Source organism: Nerophis ophidion, linkage group LG09 (genome assembly GCF_033978795.1).
Source record: "Nerophis ophidion isolate RoL-2023_Sa linkage group LG09, RoL_Noph_v1.0, whole genome shotgun sequence".
In the NCBI taxonomy this organism is placed as follows: Eukaryota; Metazoa; Chordata; class Actinopteri; order Syngnathiformes; family Syngnathidae; genus Nerophis; species Nerophis ophidion.
Window position 1 is genome coordinate 34,363,956 of NC_084619.1, and position 18,230 is coordinate 34,382,185.

At 37.7% G+C, this 18,230-nt stretch overlaps 1 protein-coding gene across 2 annotated transcripts in view; it reads left to right on the forward strand.

The window, feature by feature from the left end:
- The window catches only part of LOC133559272 (cilia- and flagella-associated protein 46), a 113,605-nt gene extending 96,480 nt beyond the window's left edge, over window positions 1–17,125 (forward strand). For both annotated transcript variants that reach the window (XM_061910879.1, XM_061910880.1), the window contains exons 52-59: window positions 287–357; window positions 632–737; window positions 7,227–7,329; window positions 7,416–7,528; window positions 12,858–12,939; window positions 13,110–13,246; window positions 16,021–16,125; window positions 16,322–17,125. In XM_061910879.1, coding sequence (XP_061766863.1) covers window positions 287–357; window positions 632–737; window positions 7,227–7,329; window positions 7,416–7,528; window positions 12,858–12,939; window positions 13,110–13,246; window positions 16,021–16,125; window positions 16,322–16,431 — 827 coding nt within the window. In that variant the 3' untranslated portion in view covers window positions 16,432–17,125. The remainder of the gene's footprint in view (window positions 1–286; window positions 358–631; window positions 738–7,226; window positions 7,330–7,415; window positions 7,529–12,857; window positions 12,940–13,109; window positions 13,247–16,020; window positions 16,126–16,321) is intronic.
- Window positions 17,126–18,230: the final 1,105 nt, after the last annotated feature.

The window sequence follows — 18,230 nt, forward strand, 5'->3', positions numbered from 1 at the left end:
TCAGTATATTAACAATCAACTTGTTGCTGGTGTAGCTCTAAAATGATAACAATTAACATGTGCACTTTGTCCGACTACCAAATAAAGATAAATACATTTTGGGATAATCAGCGAATACATTTACCAATCAATTCTGGCTGTAGTGGCAGGAGTAAAATAACGTTATCGAGAGGTTTAACTTCAAGAAAGGTCTTTGAGCTGCATAGAAATATATGTCTTTGCAGATATTTGGAAAGTCACAATGTTGTGTTACGCAATCAAGCCAATTTCTGCTTCCTGTTTATAGTCGTGGAAAAGGAACCCAAAGGTGGTAAAGGCACTAAGGGAAAAGCTGATCAAAGCCAAACCATCAAAGTGGTAAGTAAATTGATCTGGCTCTGGTAGATAGCGACATTAACACTATTTGTACCATCTGAATGTATTGGTAATTATTGAAGTTTCTCCAGGCTCTCTTTCAAGTGTATTTATCATTTTGTTACGTAATGATTCATAAATATCACGATTTTCACCCTCAGAAAATCTTGATTTGATCAAAATGATCTTTGGTTTAAATGTCTCCCCGTCCATAATGCATATATGCAATCTGTTTGTTGCTGTTTCAAGGTTTATAATTTCAATATGTTGCACGCAGATGCCGACCAGTGAATTTTTACCTGCTCAAACCTTCCCATTTGACACACGGAACTTGAAAAGTATCTTTAATGACAAAGATGTTGTCAACAATTCCAGCATCTTGGGCAAGTAAAAGCTTTTTTTTTAATCACTTGCACAATCCAATTAAGAGTTGTATTGAAACATCACTGTTCTTTGACAAATACGGTGATACTCACTTTTGATTGACAGAGGTATTTGTTCTACTATTTGTATAAGTGGTTATAGTTTTCAGTAGTTTGCATTATACCGGGAATAGAAATGGGAACCGGTTCCCTGTGAATCAGTTCCTTGAAATCGCTTGCCATTTTTTTCAAACAATTCCCTTAACAATTCTGGCGGGCGGGAATGACGTGATCACGCAACCTGCATAGTAATGTCAGACAGTGGCATGGCGGCGAAGGTGCACAGCGAGACACAGTTTTCCAACATTTTACAAAAAAAAAAAATTCAACACCATGACTTGTAATAATTGCAAAGTTGCTATTTCATCAAGCGGAGGACAGACGAGCAATATTCTAAAACATGTGCAAACTGCATGCATTTACTACAAATGCATGTCGTGTTATTGAATTGCAATTATCTCATACCAGGCAAGAGTAGTCCATCCATCCACTTTCTACCGCTTGTCCCTTTCGGGATCGCGGGGGTGCTGAAGCCTATCTCAGCTGCATTCGCGCAGACAACATTCACACTCACATTTACACACTAGGGGCAATTTAGTGTTGCCAATCAACCTATCCCCAGATGCATGTCTTTGGAGGTGCAAAGAAGCCGGAGTACCCGGAGGGAACCCACACAGTCATTGGGAGAACATGCAAACTCCACACAGAAAGACCCCGAGCCCCGGGTTCAAACCCAGGACCTTCCTATTGTGAGGCACATGCACTAACCCCTATTTCACCGTGCTGCCGCAAGAGAGTCATCTGGCATAAATACAATATGTACTAACAAAACATTACCAATAATGTTAGTGCTACCTGTTAAATTGGAATAAATACCTTCTCATTTAAATGAGCATGAGGAGACATTTTTTGTAATAGCTACAGTTCACGTCTGCCGCTAGCTTTCTTCGCAACAGAGAAGCGTGTCACCAAGCAATGAGTAAGTTTGTGGTCAAAAGCTTGCACCCATTTGCCACTGTAGATGCTCCTATGGTCAGGGAATGTTCAAATATAGTCAGAGAAAAGTTGTGTGTTTTCTATGGCGTTATATTTTTGTCTTAATGTTGAGGTCGCAAAGGCAGATTTTGAGGACATGCTTGGAGTCCAATAAGATTGCTTTTTATGTTATCCCAGAAGCATTAGTTTGCACCTGATGGATACAATTGTCGTGTCGTAATTTGGGGACTGGATCCTTTCAAGGACTAAGCCCATGCAGTCGAGGGAGTGTGGGTCATGGAGAGAGTCTTCCAGTCTGAGCTGTAGCGATTTTTTCTGGGGCAGACGAGCCTTCGCAAGGATAGGTTGATTGGCAGCACTAAATTGGCCCAATTGTGTGGATGTTGTCTGTCTATCTGTGTTGGCCCTGCGATGAGGTGGCAACTTGTCCAGGGTGTATCCCGCCTTTCGCCCGAATTCAGCTGGGATAGGCTCCAGCACTCCTCGCCACCCCGAAACGGACAAGCGGTAGAAAATGGATGGACGGACGGATAGCCTTCGCAAATCGCAACACTTCCTGTTTGTGTCACGTGTTCACATCCTCCGGCTTGCGGTCAGGTCCACAAAGTGAAGAAAAGAAGTGAAAGAAACCTAACAAAATAGTAAATTGTAAGGCAAAAGAGTTGTTTCATATTTATCCTGCGTGTGTGTGTTTGTTGCTGTCGTTGGCTTCACCTCCTGTCTTGTCCAGGGTGTATCCTACCTTCCGCCCGAGTGCAGCAGGAATAGGCTCCAGCCATACCCGCGACCCTGAGAGGGACAAACGGTCAAAAATGGATGTTTTCAAATAATAGGGAATATAAATGGCTCCTGCAAAAGACCAGACTAATATTTTTAAATCATTCTAAATACATTCTACAATATAAGTTAAGTTAAAAGTTAAAGTTAAAGGCCTACTGAAATGAGATTTTCTTATTTAAACGGGGATAGCAGGTCCATTATATGTGTCATACATTATTGCGCGATATTGCCATAGTTTTGCTGAAAGGATTTAGTAGAGAACATCGAAGATAATGTTCGCAACTTTTGGTCGCTAATAAAAAAGCCTTGCCTGTACCGGAAGTAGCAGACGATGTGCGCGTGACGTCACCGGTGTGAGGGCTCCTCACATCCTCACATTGTTTATAATCATAGCCACCAGCAGTAAGAGCAATTGGGCCCGAAAAAGCGACAATTTCCCCATTAATTTGAGCGAGGATGAAAGATTTGTGGATGAAATATGTTAGAGTGAAGCACTAAAAAAAAAAAAAGGCGACGGCTCCAAGCGGCGGCAGTGGGAGCGTTTCAGATGTAATTAGACACATTTACTAGGATAACTCTGGAAAATCCCTTATCTGCTTATTGTGTTAATAGTATTTTAGTAGGATTATAAAGTCGTACCTGAAAGTCGGATGGCTGCGGTGAACGCCAGTGGCTGAGAGAAGCCGAGGACCCAAGATCACAGCTGCCTTTTTGAGCTGCAGGATGAGGTCACGTAATCCACTCAAGTCGCCGGTAAGAGCCGACTTAATATCACAATGTTCCCATCCAAAAACTTGCTGTTTGACGTAGGGAAATATGTTCGCTTGACCGCTCTGTGTTAAAGCTTCACAACAAACAAAGAAACACCGGCTGTGTTTCGGTTGCTAAAGGCAGCTGCAATCCACCGCTTTCCACCAACAGCATTCTTATTTGACGTCTCCATTATTAATTGAAAACATTGCAAAAGATTCAGCAAAATGTGTAATTATGCAATGAAAAGAGATTACTTTTAGCCGTAAGTGGTGCTGGGCTAAAATGTCCCCTCTAACCAATAATGTCACAAACACGCGTCATCATTCCGCGACGTTTTCAACAGGAAACTCCGGAAGAAATTTTAAATTGTAATTTAGTAAACTAAAAAGGCCGTATTGGCATGTGTTGCAATGTTAAGATTTCATCATTGATATATAAACTATCAGACTGCGTGGTCGGTAGTAGTGGGTTTCAGTAGGCCTTTAAAGTACCAATGATTGTCACACACACACTAGGAGTGGTGAAATGTGTCCTCTGCATTTGACTCATCCCTCACCTCGCCTCATGGGAGGTGAGCAGTGAGCAGCAGCGGTGGCCGTGCCTGGGAATCATTTTGGTGATTTAACCTCCAATTCCAACCCTTGATGCTGAGTGCCAAGAAGAGAGGTAATGGGTCCCATTTTTATAGTCTAACGGAGTTTGGACTCACAACCTACAGGCAGACACTCTAACTACTAGGCCACTAAGTAGGCATATAGCATTTGATATATAAATATATATATATATATATATATATATATATATATATATATATATATATATATTGCAACTATTCCAAAATAGGGGAATATATTCAGTTATTAAAAAATACATTCTAATTATTATTACAAGTACAGTTAAAAGTACAAACCTTTACAACAGGATTTAAATATATATATATATATATATATATATATGTATATATATATATATATATATATATATATATATATATATATATATATATTTATATATATATATACAGGATTTAAATATATATATATATATATATATATATATGTATATATATATATATATATATATATATATATATATATATATATTTAAATCCTGTTGTAAAGGTTTGTACTTTTAACTGTACTTGTAATATATATATATATATATATATATATATATTTAAATCCTGTTGTAAAGGTTTGTACTTTTAACTGTACTTGTAATAATAATTACAATGTATTTTTTAATAACTGAATATATTCCCCTATTTTGGAATAGTTGCAATTGCAATTAAGGCAAAAAATTAACCACAACAGCAGTAGTCTCAGCACTCTGTTTATTTATTACAGATGATCAGCCAAACATGCTCGTTGTAATATCCATTTCTTTTTGCTCTGTTGTCCTGTAAATTGTCTTGAGATTTCCTCCTTGAGTGTGTGAACACAAACTCACATTAACAGTGGTTTAAACACATAAATGTTAACATTTTTCAGTGAAATAAAATACATAGCGTCAACAAACAACTAATATAATTTAAAATAAAAACATAGTTAAAAAAGATGAATAATTAAAGTCGCACCTTTAGTAAGACATATATAAGACATGAATCAAGATCTTTAGTGTAAAAATTCAAAGGAAAAGATGTAAGGCTTTTACTTCTTAAAATGTTGAAAAAAGGAAACAAAGTAAATAAAGCTGTTTGCAATGTCAGAATATGAGTCTCTCTCAGGGCAAAAAGGTGCGGACAGCACGGAGGTCGCTCGACATTCTGATAATCGTGTTTAAACTCATATTTATAAGACAGTCGATGTCTCGTATTTAAACTCATATTTATAAGACTACTGTCACCCCAGCTTTATATGTATGGTTTTAGATGTTTTATGTGAATAAATAAAGCTTTACTTAAAGTCGCTCGTTTCGTTTCATGCAGACAGCGCCGCCATATTTAAAATAGTTTTTCAGAGCAGTTCTCTGATTGGTTGCCTTTTCAACACACCTTACACTGTGTGTCAAAACTTGCGCAAGCGCAGAGCAGAAATCTGAGCGAGTGTAGAAAAAAAAATAATGTGCAAAATGATGAGATAGAAAGAGTGGAAGAAAGTAGGCAGGAGAGTGCACATCCGTCTGACTGCAGACAGCAAAAATGATTTAGTGTTAAAATGGGTAATAGCAAACACTTTTATTGTGCACAAAATACATTCATATTGGCTCAATAATTTTTTTGTTTAATTTATTTTCACAACATAATGTTTGTGCTTTCAAAACATGTTTCTGTCCTCAAGATCTGCCTTTGCGACCTCAAAATTAAGACAGAAGTATAGCCCGATAGTTTTCCTCCAACCACATTTTTACTCAGTCTTTATATAGTACAAGTGGAACTTGAAAATTAGAATATTGTTTAAAAGTCCATTCATGTCAGCAATTCAACTTCAACTGTGAAACTAATATGCGATAAAAACTCAGTGCATGCAAAGTGAGATACTGTATGCCAATAGTTTGTTTTTTAATATAAACCTACGTTGTAAGCAATAAACATCAACATTATATAACAAGAATGCTTGAAATATCTTCATGTTATGAGCTTATGTCATATATTAGTAACCTTGTAAATCGAAACAAACCTTTGCACAATTATTTGTTTTAGTTTCACCAGTATATTTTCTTGGGAGATGACAAAGATTGTTAAAAGTTTTTAAAGTGTAACAAAATTTTACATTCTTCTGTATTTTACCCATATGTTTTATTTTGTTACTTTCTATAGAAGAATATTTATTTCTTACTTTCTTTTTTTTAAGTGTTTTTTTTCTATGCTGTATGCCTTTTAAGACCTCACTGTTGGCATTGTAAGGTCATGTTAGCTGTAAACTAAACAAAATTGATCCTAAACCTCCTTTTGTTCTCTTTTTTTCCCCACATAAGAATCGATAAAGAACCAAATCGTTTAGCGTTATCGAAAATGGAATTGGAACCGGAAGAATCTTATCAATTCCCATCCTTAACTGGGAACTTTGATCCACATTTTGATTTTCATAGAGCTAAATGATCAAACCCACCTAATAAAAAATATTAGACTTTTTGAAAACTTTTTTTTTTTTTTGTTACACAACATTCTTACAGCAGTGCAGTTTTTAATTATTAGCGCTTGGTGGGCAAGGATGAACTTAGTCTGTATGTAGCTTGCGCACTCTTCATCAGACGGATGAAGTATTTTTCCTTGTGCTTTGTCGTGTAGTGGCGATTTAACATATATTGTATCACAAATTAAGCACACGGCTTTACCTTTAATTTCTGTATAGAAACCTTTCGCAGTCCATGTCTTGTTGAAAACACGGCATTCGTCATGAAATTGTCTTTTTTTAGCGTGAGCTGACATCTCGGGGTAACCAGGCATCACTTGTCGCTGTGCACCTTCACTCACAGGTTACACACGGATCTACGTCCATAAATAAAATTTTTCAAAATAAAAGCAGCACAGTTGCATTGCACTCACGATATAGATGTTTTTTGAAAAGTATTTTGTAATTTGTCATTGCCGCTATTCACATTCACTCTCAATCACACACGTGCATACGTCCACACGGAAGTAATACAAATAACGCTTTTCAAAACAAAAGCAGCACCGTTGTATTGCACACTTGACATAGATACTTTTTAAAATTTAGTTTGTAATTTATGATTGGCCTAACGTGGGCCGGACAGGGACGCACTAAGGGCCGGATGTGGCCCGCGGGCCGCAAAATGCCCAGGTCTGTATGTAGACAATAGTCTTTTTATACTGCACTGCTCCAGTGCATGTCCTCTTAATTGTCAGCATCTGAAAGGGTTTTCCTGTTCATAACTTGTATTGGCATTGTTAAAAATTCAACTCACTTTTACACCTGTAGGCTTCCTGTAAATTATAATTGATGTCCAACTTTTGTACAGAAGGGACCACGCTTGGTGAGAATATGAAGAAGAAGTGGGAAACACAGGGCCAACATTTTCACCCTCTGTTAGCAGGCTTTGTGGACATCAAACAAACTCCCAGGTGTGACTTTCAAGCAGCAAATAAATTAAATGCAACATGTGGCGATGTAGAAGCCTAAACATACCTTCCCACCCCATGTTTATAAGTTTGAGTGAGATGGAGAAGATACTGTGCAACTGCAGCGGATTCTTGTACCTTGGAACGGAACGCTTCTGGGCTCACATGCCACCTGCCAAACTAGCGGCCCTCAATCTGTCAGGTACATTTTACTCACACACTGCACCTTAAAGAATGGTATATACTCTGGCGTCAGGTATTTAGCTTCCGTCCTCTCCGACAGCGTCTTAGTTTTTTTATAGCTCGCAGTCGCATGACTTTTAGTTATCTTACAAAACCCAAAGGTAGTGTTTTCTGTGTGAGCAACTACAACTCTTGTTGACTATCTTTATGAGCGAGAGAGAGTGGCTGCAAACTTGTAAACAATGGCGTCTGAAACGACATCCACTTTAATGATGGAGCTGCAACCAATCTCTTTAAAGCAATAGTCACTGTTAGTATTCTCATTTCTTAATTCGCAAAGAAGAGAAGACATTCGCAGAAGATGGGCTGTGGCTCTGCAAACCCTAAACAAGTTGCGATCGAGGACAGTGAATTTGCAACGCTACCCTGCCGTTGAAGACATGGTAATAGAGAGCAATGTAATTGAAAATAAACAAAACTCTTAAATAACTATTGTAATGGCCTGCTGGTGTTAATGTTTATGTGTATGTGTTATCAATGTTTAAAGCTCACATTTGTGAATATGTCATACCTGAAATATGATTGACAGAATTAGGAAGTGTTGTGTTTGTTAAAGAAAAATATGTGTGTTCACGAAAAAATATATGCGTCGGAATTTGTGTGTGTTAAAGAAAAATATGTGTGTCCACAAGAAAATATATGCGTCGGAATTTAACCTGTTGTTATCACAAGTTTGGTGATAAAAGTTAAAGAGTGTCGTTCTTTGTGTTACTTTATTTGGACGCAACAACACATATGCTAAAAAAATTACACATTCAGTAATTATTTTTTATAGCACATCAATATATTAAGTAAACAATATCAGTATGTGCATGCAAATTTTCAATCCTTGATGCTTTATATCAGTGGTTCTCAAATGGGGGTACGATTAACCCTGGGAGTACTTGAAGGTATGCCAAGAGGTTAGTTAGATTTTTTTTTTAATATTCTAAAAATAGCAACAATTCAAAAATCCTTTATAAATATATTTATTGAATAATACTTCAACAAAATATTAATGTAAGTTAATAAACTGTGAAAATAAATGCAACAATGAACATGTTCCATAAATATTGATGTTAAAGATTTCATATTTTGTGAAGAAATGTTTAGAATTAAGTTCATGAATCCAGATGGATCTCTATTACAATCCCCAAAGAGGGCACTTTAAGTTGATGATTACTTCTATGTGTAGAAATCTTTTTTTATAATTGAATTAATTGTTTATTTTTCAACAAGTTTTTAGTTAATTTTATATCTTTTTTTCCAAATAGTTCAAGAAAGACCAATACAAATGAGCAATATTTTGTACCGTTGTACGATTTAATACATCAGAAACTGATGACATAGTGCTGTATTTTACTTCTTTATCTCTTTTTTTTAACCAAAAATGCGTTGCCCTTATTAAAGGGTCCTTGAATTGAAAAAAAAATTCACAGGGGGTACATCACTGAAAAAAGGTTGAGAACTACTGCTTTATTTCATACGATACATTTCAAGCATAACGTGTGACTCCTGCGCTCAGGGACCCTCGGCAAAAGCTGACCAATCACAGCTCTGCGGTCTGCGTTACCGCTGACACGAACTAGTATTTCTGAAAGTAGCTTTCCAGGATTTTTGTGAGGATACACAGTAGAGGAGCAAGACAGTGTTGCTTACCCATGTTTTGTGACGCAATAGTATAATCTAGGCTTAAGGGATTTATTATTAATATACTTGGCCATAGCAAAGATCAAGCAACAGACAAGCCAAAACCAATGACCGTGGAGTCCAATAATTAGCAATATGGAGTACTGTGTGAATGGATTGTACCTTGAAGAACTGTAATTGACTATATTTATTCACTATACTCAAAAGTCTCTACTGTTGTTTTTTTTTTAGTAGTTTTTTAGTCCAAGAGACAACATCCAGCCTTTTTGTATATCACTTATCATCATTGTGATTATGAAGCCCTCTAAATACAAACCCCGTTTCCATATGAGTTGGGAAATTGTGTTATATGTAAATATAAACACAATACAATGATTTGCAAATCCTTTTCAACCCATATTCAATTGAATTCAAACTCATAAACTTAGTTTTTTTTGCAAATAATAAATAACTTAGAATTTCATGGCTGCAACACGTGCCAAAGTAGTTCGGAAAGAGCATGTTCACTACTGTGTTACATCACCTTTTCTTTTAACAAAACTCAATAAATGTTTGGGAACTGATGAAACTAACTGTTGAAGCTTTGAAAGTGGAATTCTTTCTTATTCTTGTTTTATGTAGAGTTTCAGTCGTTCAACAGTCCGAGGTCTCCGCTGTTGTATTTTACGCTTCATAATGCTCCACACATTTTTGATGGGAGACAGGTCTGGACTGCAGGCGGGCCAGGAAAGTACCCGCACTCTTTTAATACGAAGCCACGCTGTTGTAACACGTGGCTTGGCATTGTCTTGCTAAAATAAACAGGGGCGTCCATGATAATGTTACTTGAATGACAACATATGTTGCTCCAAAACCTGTATGGACCATTCAGCATTAATGGTGCCTTCACAGATGTGTAAGTTACCCATGCCTTGGGCACGAATACACCCCCATACCATCACAGATGCTGACTTTCGAACTTTGCGCCTAGAACAATCTGGATGGTTATTTTCCTCTTTGTTCCGGACGACACCACGTCAACAGTTTCCAAATATAATTTGAAATGTGGACTCGTAAGACCAAAGAACACTTTTCCACTTCGCATCAGTCCATCATAGATGATCTCGGGCCCAACGAAGCCGGCGGTGTGGCTGGGTATTGTTGATAAATGGGCTTTGCTTTGCATAGTAGAGTTTTAACTTGCACTTAAAGATGTAGCGACCAACTGTAGTTGTATGAAGTGTTCCTGAGCCCATGTGGTGATATTCTTTACACACTGATGTCGGTTTTTGATGCAGTACCACCTGAGGGATCAAAGGTCCGTAATATCATCGCTTACGTGCAGTGCTTTCTCCAGATTCTCTGAAACTTTTGATGATTTTATGGACCGTAGATGGTAAAATCCCTAAAATTCCTTGCAATAGCTCATTGAGAAAAGCTGCTCGACAATTTGCTTACAAAGTGGTGACCTTCAACCCATACTTCTTTGTAAATTACTTAGCATTTCATGGAAGCTGCTTTTATACCCAATCATGGCACCCAACTGTTCCCAATTAGCCTGCACACCTGTGGGATGTTCCAAATAGGTGTTTGATGAGCATTCCTCAACTTTATCAGTATTTCTTGCCACCTTTCCCAACTTCTTTGTCACGTGTTGCTGGCATCAAATTCTAAAGTTAATTATTATTTGCACACAAAAAAATGTTAATCAGTTCAAATATGTTGTCTTTGTAGCATATTCAACTGAATATGGGTTGAAAATGATTTGCAAATCATAGTATTCTGTTTATATTTACATCTAACACAATTTCCCAACTCAAATGCAAATGGGGTTTGTAATAAATAACAACCCTAAAGTCATGTTTACACTTGTGGTACCTAATATACACAAGTAACCTTGTTTGCATTCTACTTGCCTGTACCGGAAGGATCCTCCAAGTGTCATTGGTCTGGTCTTCATTGAGGCTTCCATCACAGTCACTACATGGAAATACTTTGTCGCATCCTTGGTAATTTGTCTAAATTAATGTAGTTCTTGGCTTTCATGTGCTGAAACCAAAGGCATCTGTTGTTCTGCAAAAACTTGGTCAACTTTACAGTTGGAGCAAAGATAGTTGTCAACGTTAGCTGCGTCATCAGAATTGGGTGTCCTGCCACCTTTTGTCTGGATGTTGTCATTCCACATTGCTTACGTCAAGACTCACCAATGTCATATAGAGCTGTGTTACTGATGTCGTAGATGAAGTGCAATGACAGAGTTAATTTCCAGGCGCTGTGCCTTGTGCACCATGTATAATCGAGTTGTGCCTCATTGATCCCGCTGTTGTGTTTATATATTGCTGATGTTAAATGCTCACAAAGAACAGATGTGTTATGGTGGGACAGGAATCAAAAAATAAGTGTATTGACAGCTATTTAATGTCTTCATAAAATTTACCTCCCAAGACGTGGCGTCCACATTTGAGGACATCACATTTTTGCTTGTGTAGACCACAGTAGAACATATTGTCCACTTATGAGGACAATATACTGCCAATTAGTGGTGAAAGGAAGAGTATACCACATCCTATGTTAGATTTAAGATCGCTGTAAACATTTTAAACGTTGTGATGGCAGCTTTCAACGTTTTTAGTTGTTTTACTCTTTGGATTCAAAATAGCCAAGAAAATTTTAAAATATTTGTCATACAAGAGTTCAGGTGTTAGGAGGCTATACATGAATGTCCCGTTTGGGGACTGTCTTTTATTAATTTGCCACAGAAAATTAATAGAAAATGTCATGATCCCACATGACAGTTTCTTTTATGTTTGTTATTTTCCTTTGTTTAATAATCATTTCTTGACCTGGTTCTCTTATTTAGTCATTACTTTTTGTTTGGTCTCTGTTTTGAAGCACCTTTACATTATATTACTGTGCCTGGCAGGATACGTTTTCTTCGATTGTTAATTAGTTTTATTACATGCCACCTTGTTACACCTCCTTCAGTGCTGGATAATTATTTAGTGTATACCATAATGAGCTATTTTGTTATTAAATCCTGCAATACTTTTGTCATTTTTCTTTCTGCTGGTTCCTAATTAAAAGACCTGCCTGTAAGATGCTTGCCTTTTCTGCATCTTCGGATCATGACAACAGCGGACTTGTCGCATCATCACAAGACAAGTAGACAAATAATTCAATGTAATACATATAAGACAAAAATAACTGTATTTTTTTCTGCATCTTGGGATCATGACAACAGCGGACAGGCAGCATCATCACAAGAAAAGTAGACAAATAATTCAATGTAATACATATTAGACAAAAATAAAGGTCATTTAACACTTAATTTACGCCCAAAAAATGTAGAAGATAGCACAAAAAATGGCTGTACCTTACAGTGTTATAGTCAAGCTGCAATATTTGAAGCGCAATGTGGCGAGGGACGACTATCCGACATCAATAACATAAAAGGAGTAACATGTACACATTAACGTAGATACGTACATGTTGGTTTTTATTAACGTGAACATGATGGTAAAGGTGTTTAATAAACGCATTAAATGCAAATATGTCTTGAGTCTCTTTGCTCAAGATAAATTAATAATGAATGGTATATAATCTTTATAAAATTAATGAACGTCAATAATGTGATTAACAATATGTGTAGACAGTGGTAATGATCATTTTGCCCTCTTCAGAGTGTCACATGGCTGTTCTCTTTGACCTGGTCCAGAGAAACACCAACATTCAACACTACTCACAATTTGACATGCACAAAAGGTAAAATTATCTGTTCTACATATTCGTAAAATACATAAATTTTCCATTTCTGATTGACAGCCTAGCTCACAAACTCCTTTTTTGGTGTGACTGGTCTTGTTTGATTGTAATATTGGCCTCATGCGTCCTCTTTTCCTCTTAAACTTAACCTTGCTCATTTCCTCCTCCAGGGCAGGACAGCGCACCTTGGAGAAGCCATTGGAGGTCGCTATGTTGATGAGCTTAAATGGTGTCAGTTGTATTGTCCTCAACCAGTGGCATAGCAGCCTTGAACAAAACTCCCAATACATGACTAACTTTTTGGATAGTACGTATTTAACTCACATCTAACTGTTTTCATCAAAGGGGAACAACACTTTTTTATTGGAATATTGTCTAGCGTATCATTATGAAAGACATGACGGATATATATATATATTTTTTGTTAATGCATTGTAAATAGAAAATGAATGCGATCCAAAGTCCGCTTACAATGAAGCCTATAAGAGTTGTTCTATTCTGCCTTAAAAGTACTCTAAAATTCATTCAAACTCCTCCATCAAGGTTTTATATACACACTGTAAGTATATATGCAATGTAGGAAAGGGCATTTATAATAACATTTAAAAGTTACCTATTTTGCTCAATTTAAGCATAAGCATAAGTTCAAAAAAGCATTATTTCATCGTTCACTTTTTTTCAACTACATCACTGATTTCTACTCACTACAGACTTTATGAGAGCCGAAAAACATAATAAAACATCACTAACTGCACAATGTCAGCTGTCTTTAAGGTGGCGACTGCCAGGGTTTTCATATTTTCCCATTTACAAACCCTGTTTCCATATGAGTTGGGAAATTGTGTTAGTTGGAAATATAAACAGAATACAATGATTTGCAAATCCTTTTCAACCTATATTCAATTGAATGCACTACAAAGACATGATATTGGATGTTCAAACTCATAAACTTTATTTTTTTTTTGCAAATAATAATTAACTTAGAATTTTATGGCTGCAACACGGGCCAAAGTAGTTGGGAAAGGGCATGTTCACCACTGTGTTACATCACCTTTTCTTTGAACAACATTCAATAAACATTTGGGAACTAAGGAAACTAATTGTTGAAGCTTTGAAAGTGCAATTCTTTCCCATTCTCGTTTTATGTAGAGCTTCAGTCGTTATACAGTCCGGGGTCTCCACTGTCATATTTTACACTTCATAATGCGTCACACATTTTCGATGGGAGACAGGTCTGGACTGCAGGTGGGCCAGGAAAGTACCTGCAGTCTTTTTTTACAAAGCCATGCTGTTGTGACACGTGCTGAATGTGGCTTGGCATTGTCTTGTTGTAATAAGCAAGGGCGTCAATGAAAAAGACGGCGCTTAGATGGCAGCATTTGTTGTTCCAAAACCTGTATGTACCTTTCAGCATTAATGTTGCCTTCACAGATGTGTAAGTTGCCTATGCCTTGGGCACTAATGCACTCCGATACTATCACAGATGCTGGCTTTTAAACTTTGGGCCGATAACAGTCTGGATGGTTCACTTCTCCTTTGGTCCGGATGACACAAAGTCGAATATTTCCAAAAACAATTTGAAATGTGGACTCGTCAGACCACAGAACACTTTTCCACTTTGCATCAGTCCATCTTAAATGATCTCGGGCCGAGAGAAACTGGCGGCGTTTCTGGATGTTGTTGATAAATGGCTTTCGCTTTGCATAGTAGAGCTTTAACTTGCACTTACAGATGTAGCGACCAACTGTATTTAGTGACAGTGGTTTTCTGAAGTGTTCCTGAGCCCACATGGTGATATCCTTTAGAGATTGATGTCGGTTTTTGATACAGTGCCGTCTGAGGGATCGAAGGTCACGGTCAAGCCGCCTACGTTGAGTGATTTCTTCAGATTCTCTGAACCTTTTGATATTATGGACCGTAGATGTTGAAATCCCTAAATTTCTTGCAATTGCACTTTGAGAAACGTTGTTCTTAAACTGTTTGACTATTTGCTCACACACCTCGCCCCATCCTTTCTTGTGAAAGACTGAGCAATTTTTGGGAAGCTGTTTTTATACCCAATCCTGACACCCCCATTGTTCCCATTTAGCCTGCACACCTGTGGGATGTTCCAAATAAGTGTTTGATGAGCATTCCTCAACTTTATCAGTATTTATTGCCACCTTTCCCAACTTTTTGTCACGTGTTGCTGGCATCAAATTATAAAGTAAATGATTATTTGCAAAAAAAAATGTTTATCAGTTTGAACATCAAATATGTTGTCTTTGCAGCATATTCATTTGCAAATCATTGTATTCTGTTTATATTTACATCCAACACAATTTCCCAACCCATATGGAAACGGGGTTTGTAGATAAAGAATTACTCGTAATCCTCGCAAAAAAAGGGGGAGATGGAACCAAGCATCTTTCTGTGTCGTTCTCGCCATTTCTGTGTCTAGAGTGGCTGTCAAAGTGTACCAACTTGTCGGAATACGTCCTGGCTCTTCCACTATCAATGTGAGAGGCATGATTTATGACCTGCAATAAAGTTTGACGAGCAAGGAAATAAAAACGCAGCTCATCAGTTGGTCATGTCAACATTGCCACATTAGGTCGAGATCGCGGTGCCACTATAAATTATTCGTCTGCGTCAGTGCTTATGATAACAATATCATTAATACTTGTTGTTGGCGCTTTTTGAATGATTTTTATTGGGTTTTATGGGGGGAATAGAGAACCACCCATTGGCTCCGCTGTAAGCGTATATTTATTCATGTTTATTTACGAGTTAGAATACATGAACATCCATCCATCCATCCATTTTCTACCGCTTATTCCCTTTTGGGGTCGCGGGGGGCGCTGGCGCCTATCTCAGCTACAATCGGGCGGAAGGCGGGGTACACCCTGGACAACACATGAACAATTAATATCAAATACATCCGTCTTGAAGTCTTTCACAATGATTGTGAACGATAGGCAAAATTCCCAAAAAAGTGTTTCCCATTAATACGAAATTTGATCTTTTTCCGCTGTTTGCACTGTTGGGTTCTCATAACTTGGGGAATTATATATAAATTATAATGAATCTGTATTGTTACAGATTTTCTGAGCTTCAAACAGACATCTGGGCAGATTGTCCATTCCCTTAGACGAGACACTCACTCCGGAGAGACATCATGTGACCAGAAGGCCGTCGGATTAAATGGTACATTACATTATGTTCTCTCCATCACAAACATTAGCATTTCAATGACCTTTGTTTCCCATATAAACAACATATTTCTAACATTTCAGTTTCTCTGAAAGGACAATATTACTTATTATATATCAAAACATGTGAAATACAGAATTAGCTGTCTCAAAAGCCTAATTTACCAGAACAAATTTTTATTTCATTTTAGATCACTCTGATGTTGGTGACTTGAAAGAAGAGTTTCAGCACAAACCCAATCTGACACCATCAGCGTTCAACTGCGTATTTTATGGACTCCCCCTTGTAACCGGCACATAAAAATTGTAAGCAATTTCATTGATGCACAGTCATCTGGCTTGCACTTCCCAAGTTAAAATAAATAATTATTACTACTAATTAACCTACTATTTATGAGTTTAACTGAAATGGTATTTTAAAACGTCTTTGATGGGAATAATATTTACTGATGTGGTTTTGTATGTACATTATGTGATTATATGTCTACTTGGATAACTATAAGGTGCCGAATGTAAAAGTTCATTCACACTTTTCTAGCAGATATATTTATCACATTTAGCTCATTTTTCTCAGATTTTACTCACTTTTCTCCCTCCTACATCTTTCTTACTGCGGAAGAAGGAAACATGACAGATGCTTAATGACAAATAATGCCAATAAATTTGCATATTTTGTTGCATAAAGACAATTAAACACAGACACTGCACTTCCGCGTTTGACGATGAATGGAATTGATTCTTACACCGAGGCATGCAGTCTGCATGAATACACCTATTTCTATTTGAATGTGTTGTTACTTCATGATTGTGTCACATATGGTCATTACATTGCTTTAAACTACGCGATCACAGTCATATACCGTAATTTCACGACTATACGCTGCACCTGACTATAAGCTGCACCAGCTAAATTTAGGGGAAAATACATATTGCTCCATATATAAGCCGCACCCGACTATGAGCCGCAGGCGTTTTGATGTGTAATTACCGTAGTATATAGGGTTCCTGCTACCATGGAGGGGATTGTCGGGACAGAGATGACTGTTTGGGAACGCAAACATTTATTAACAATAAATCTTTCAATCATTCAATCAAACGTTCACATCTATGACATGGCGAACAGCATTCGTGCACAGTACAAATAATACAAAGGTGCAAAGTAATACAAAGTGCTCGCCCGTAACACGGCAGTAAAAGTGCAGTCCCGCGGCCGTTTACGTTATCAAAATAACGTATATGAAAAGTCGGTCTTTAATCATTGTCATCGTCTTCCTCCTGCGTACTAAAACCACCGAAATCCTCTTCGTCGGTGTCGGAGAAGAACAGGTCCAAAATGGCGTCGTCAGCCACTCTCTCTCCTTTGTTCTCGCTCTCAAAACTTTCCTCTTCATCAGTGGAATCAACGGCTCCGGCTTCGTCAGCCGTTACGCCGTCCTTTTCATCATCACGGCGCAGCAGTCCAGCTTTTCGAAAGCCGTTGATGATCGTGCATGTTTTCACACTTTTCCATGCCGTCAGGATCCACTGGCAGACTTGAGCAAAAGTTGCTTTTCGCATGCGACCAGTTTTGGTGAATGATTTCTCACCGTTAGTCATCCATGCCTCCCACTGAACTCGTAGTGCCACTTTAAAAGCATGATTCACAGTGATGTCCAGTGGCTGCAAATGCTTCGTTGTGCCCCCGGGAATCACAGCTGGAATAGAGTTTGTGCTCTTGATGGCTGCTTTCACAGAATCTGTTATATGGGCCCTCATGCTGTCAAAAACGAGCAGTGCTTTTTTTTGGCGAAAAAATCCCCCATGTCGCTTGCCATAGCACTCATTCAGCCATTCCTTCATAACGCTTTCTATCATCCACCCTTTCTGGTTGACTTTCACGGAGATGTCTTTCGGGAATTTTTCATTTGGTATAGTAATCCGTTTAAAAATCACCATCGGTGGAAGCTTTAGTCCGGATGCTGTGCAGCCCAGAACACAAGTGAAACGTGTTCTCTTATGGCCAGTTGTTCTCAGTGTGATGGACGACTCACCTTTTTTGTTAACAGTCCTTGTGAGAGGCAAGTCAAAGGACAGAGGCACTTCATCCATGTTTATTATCTC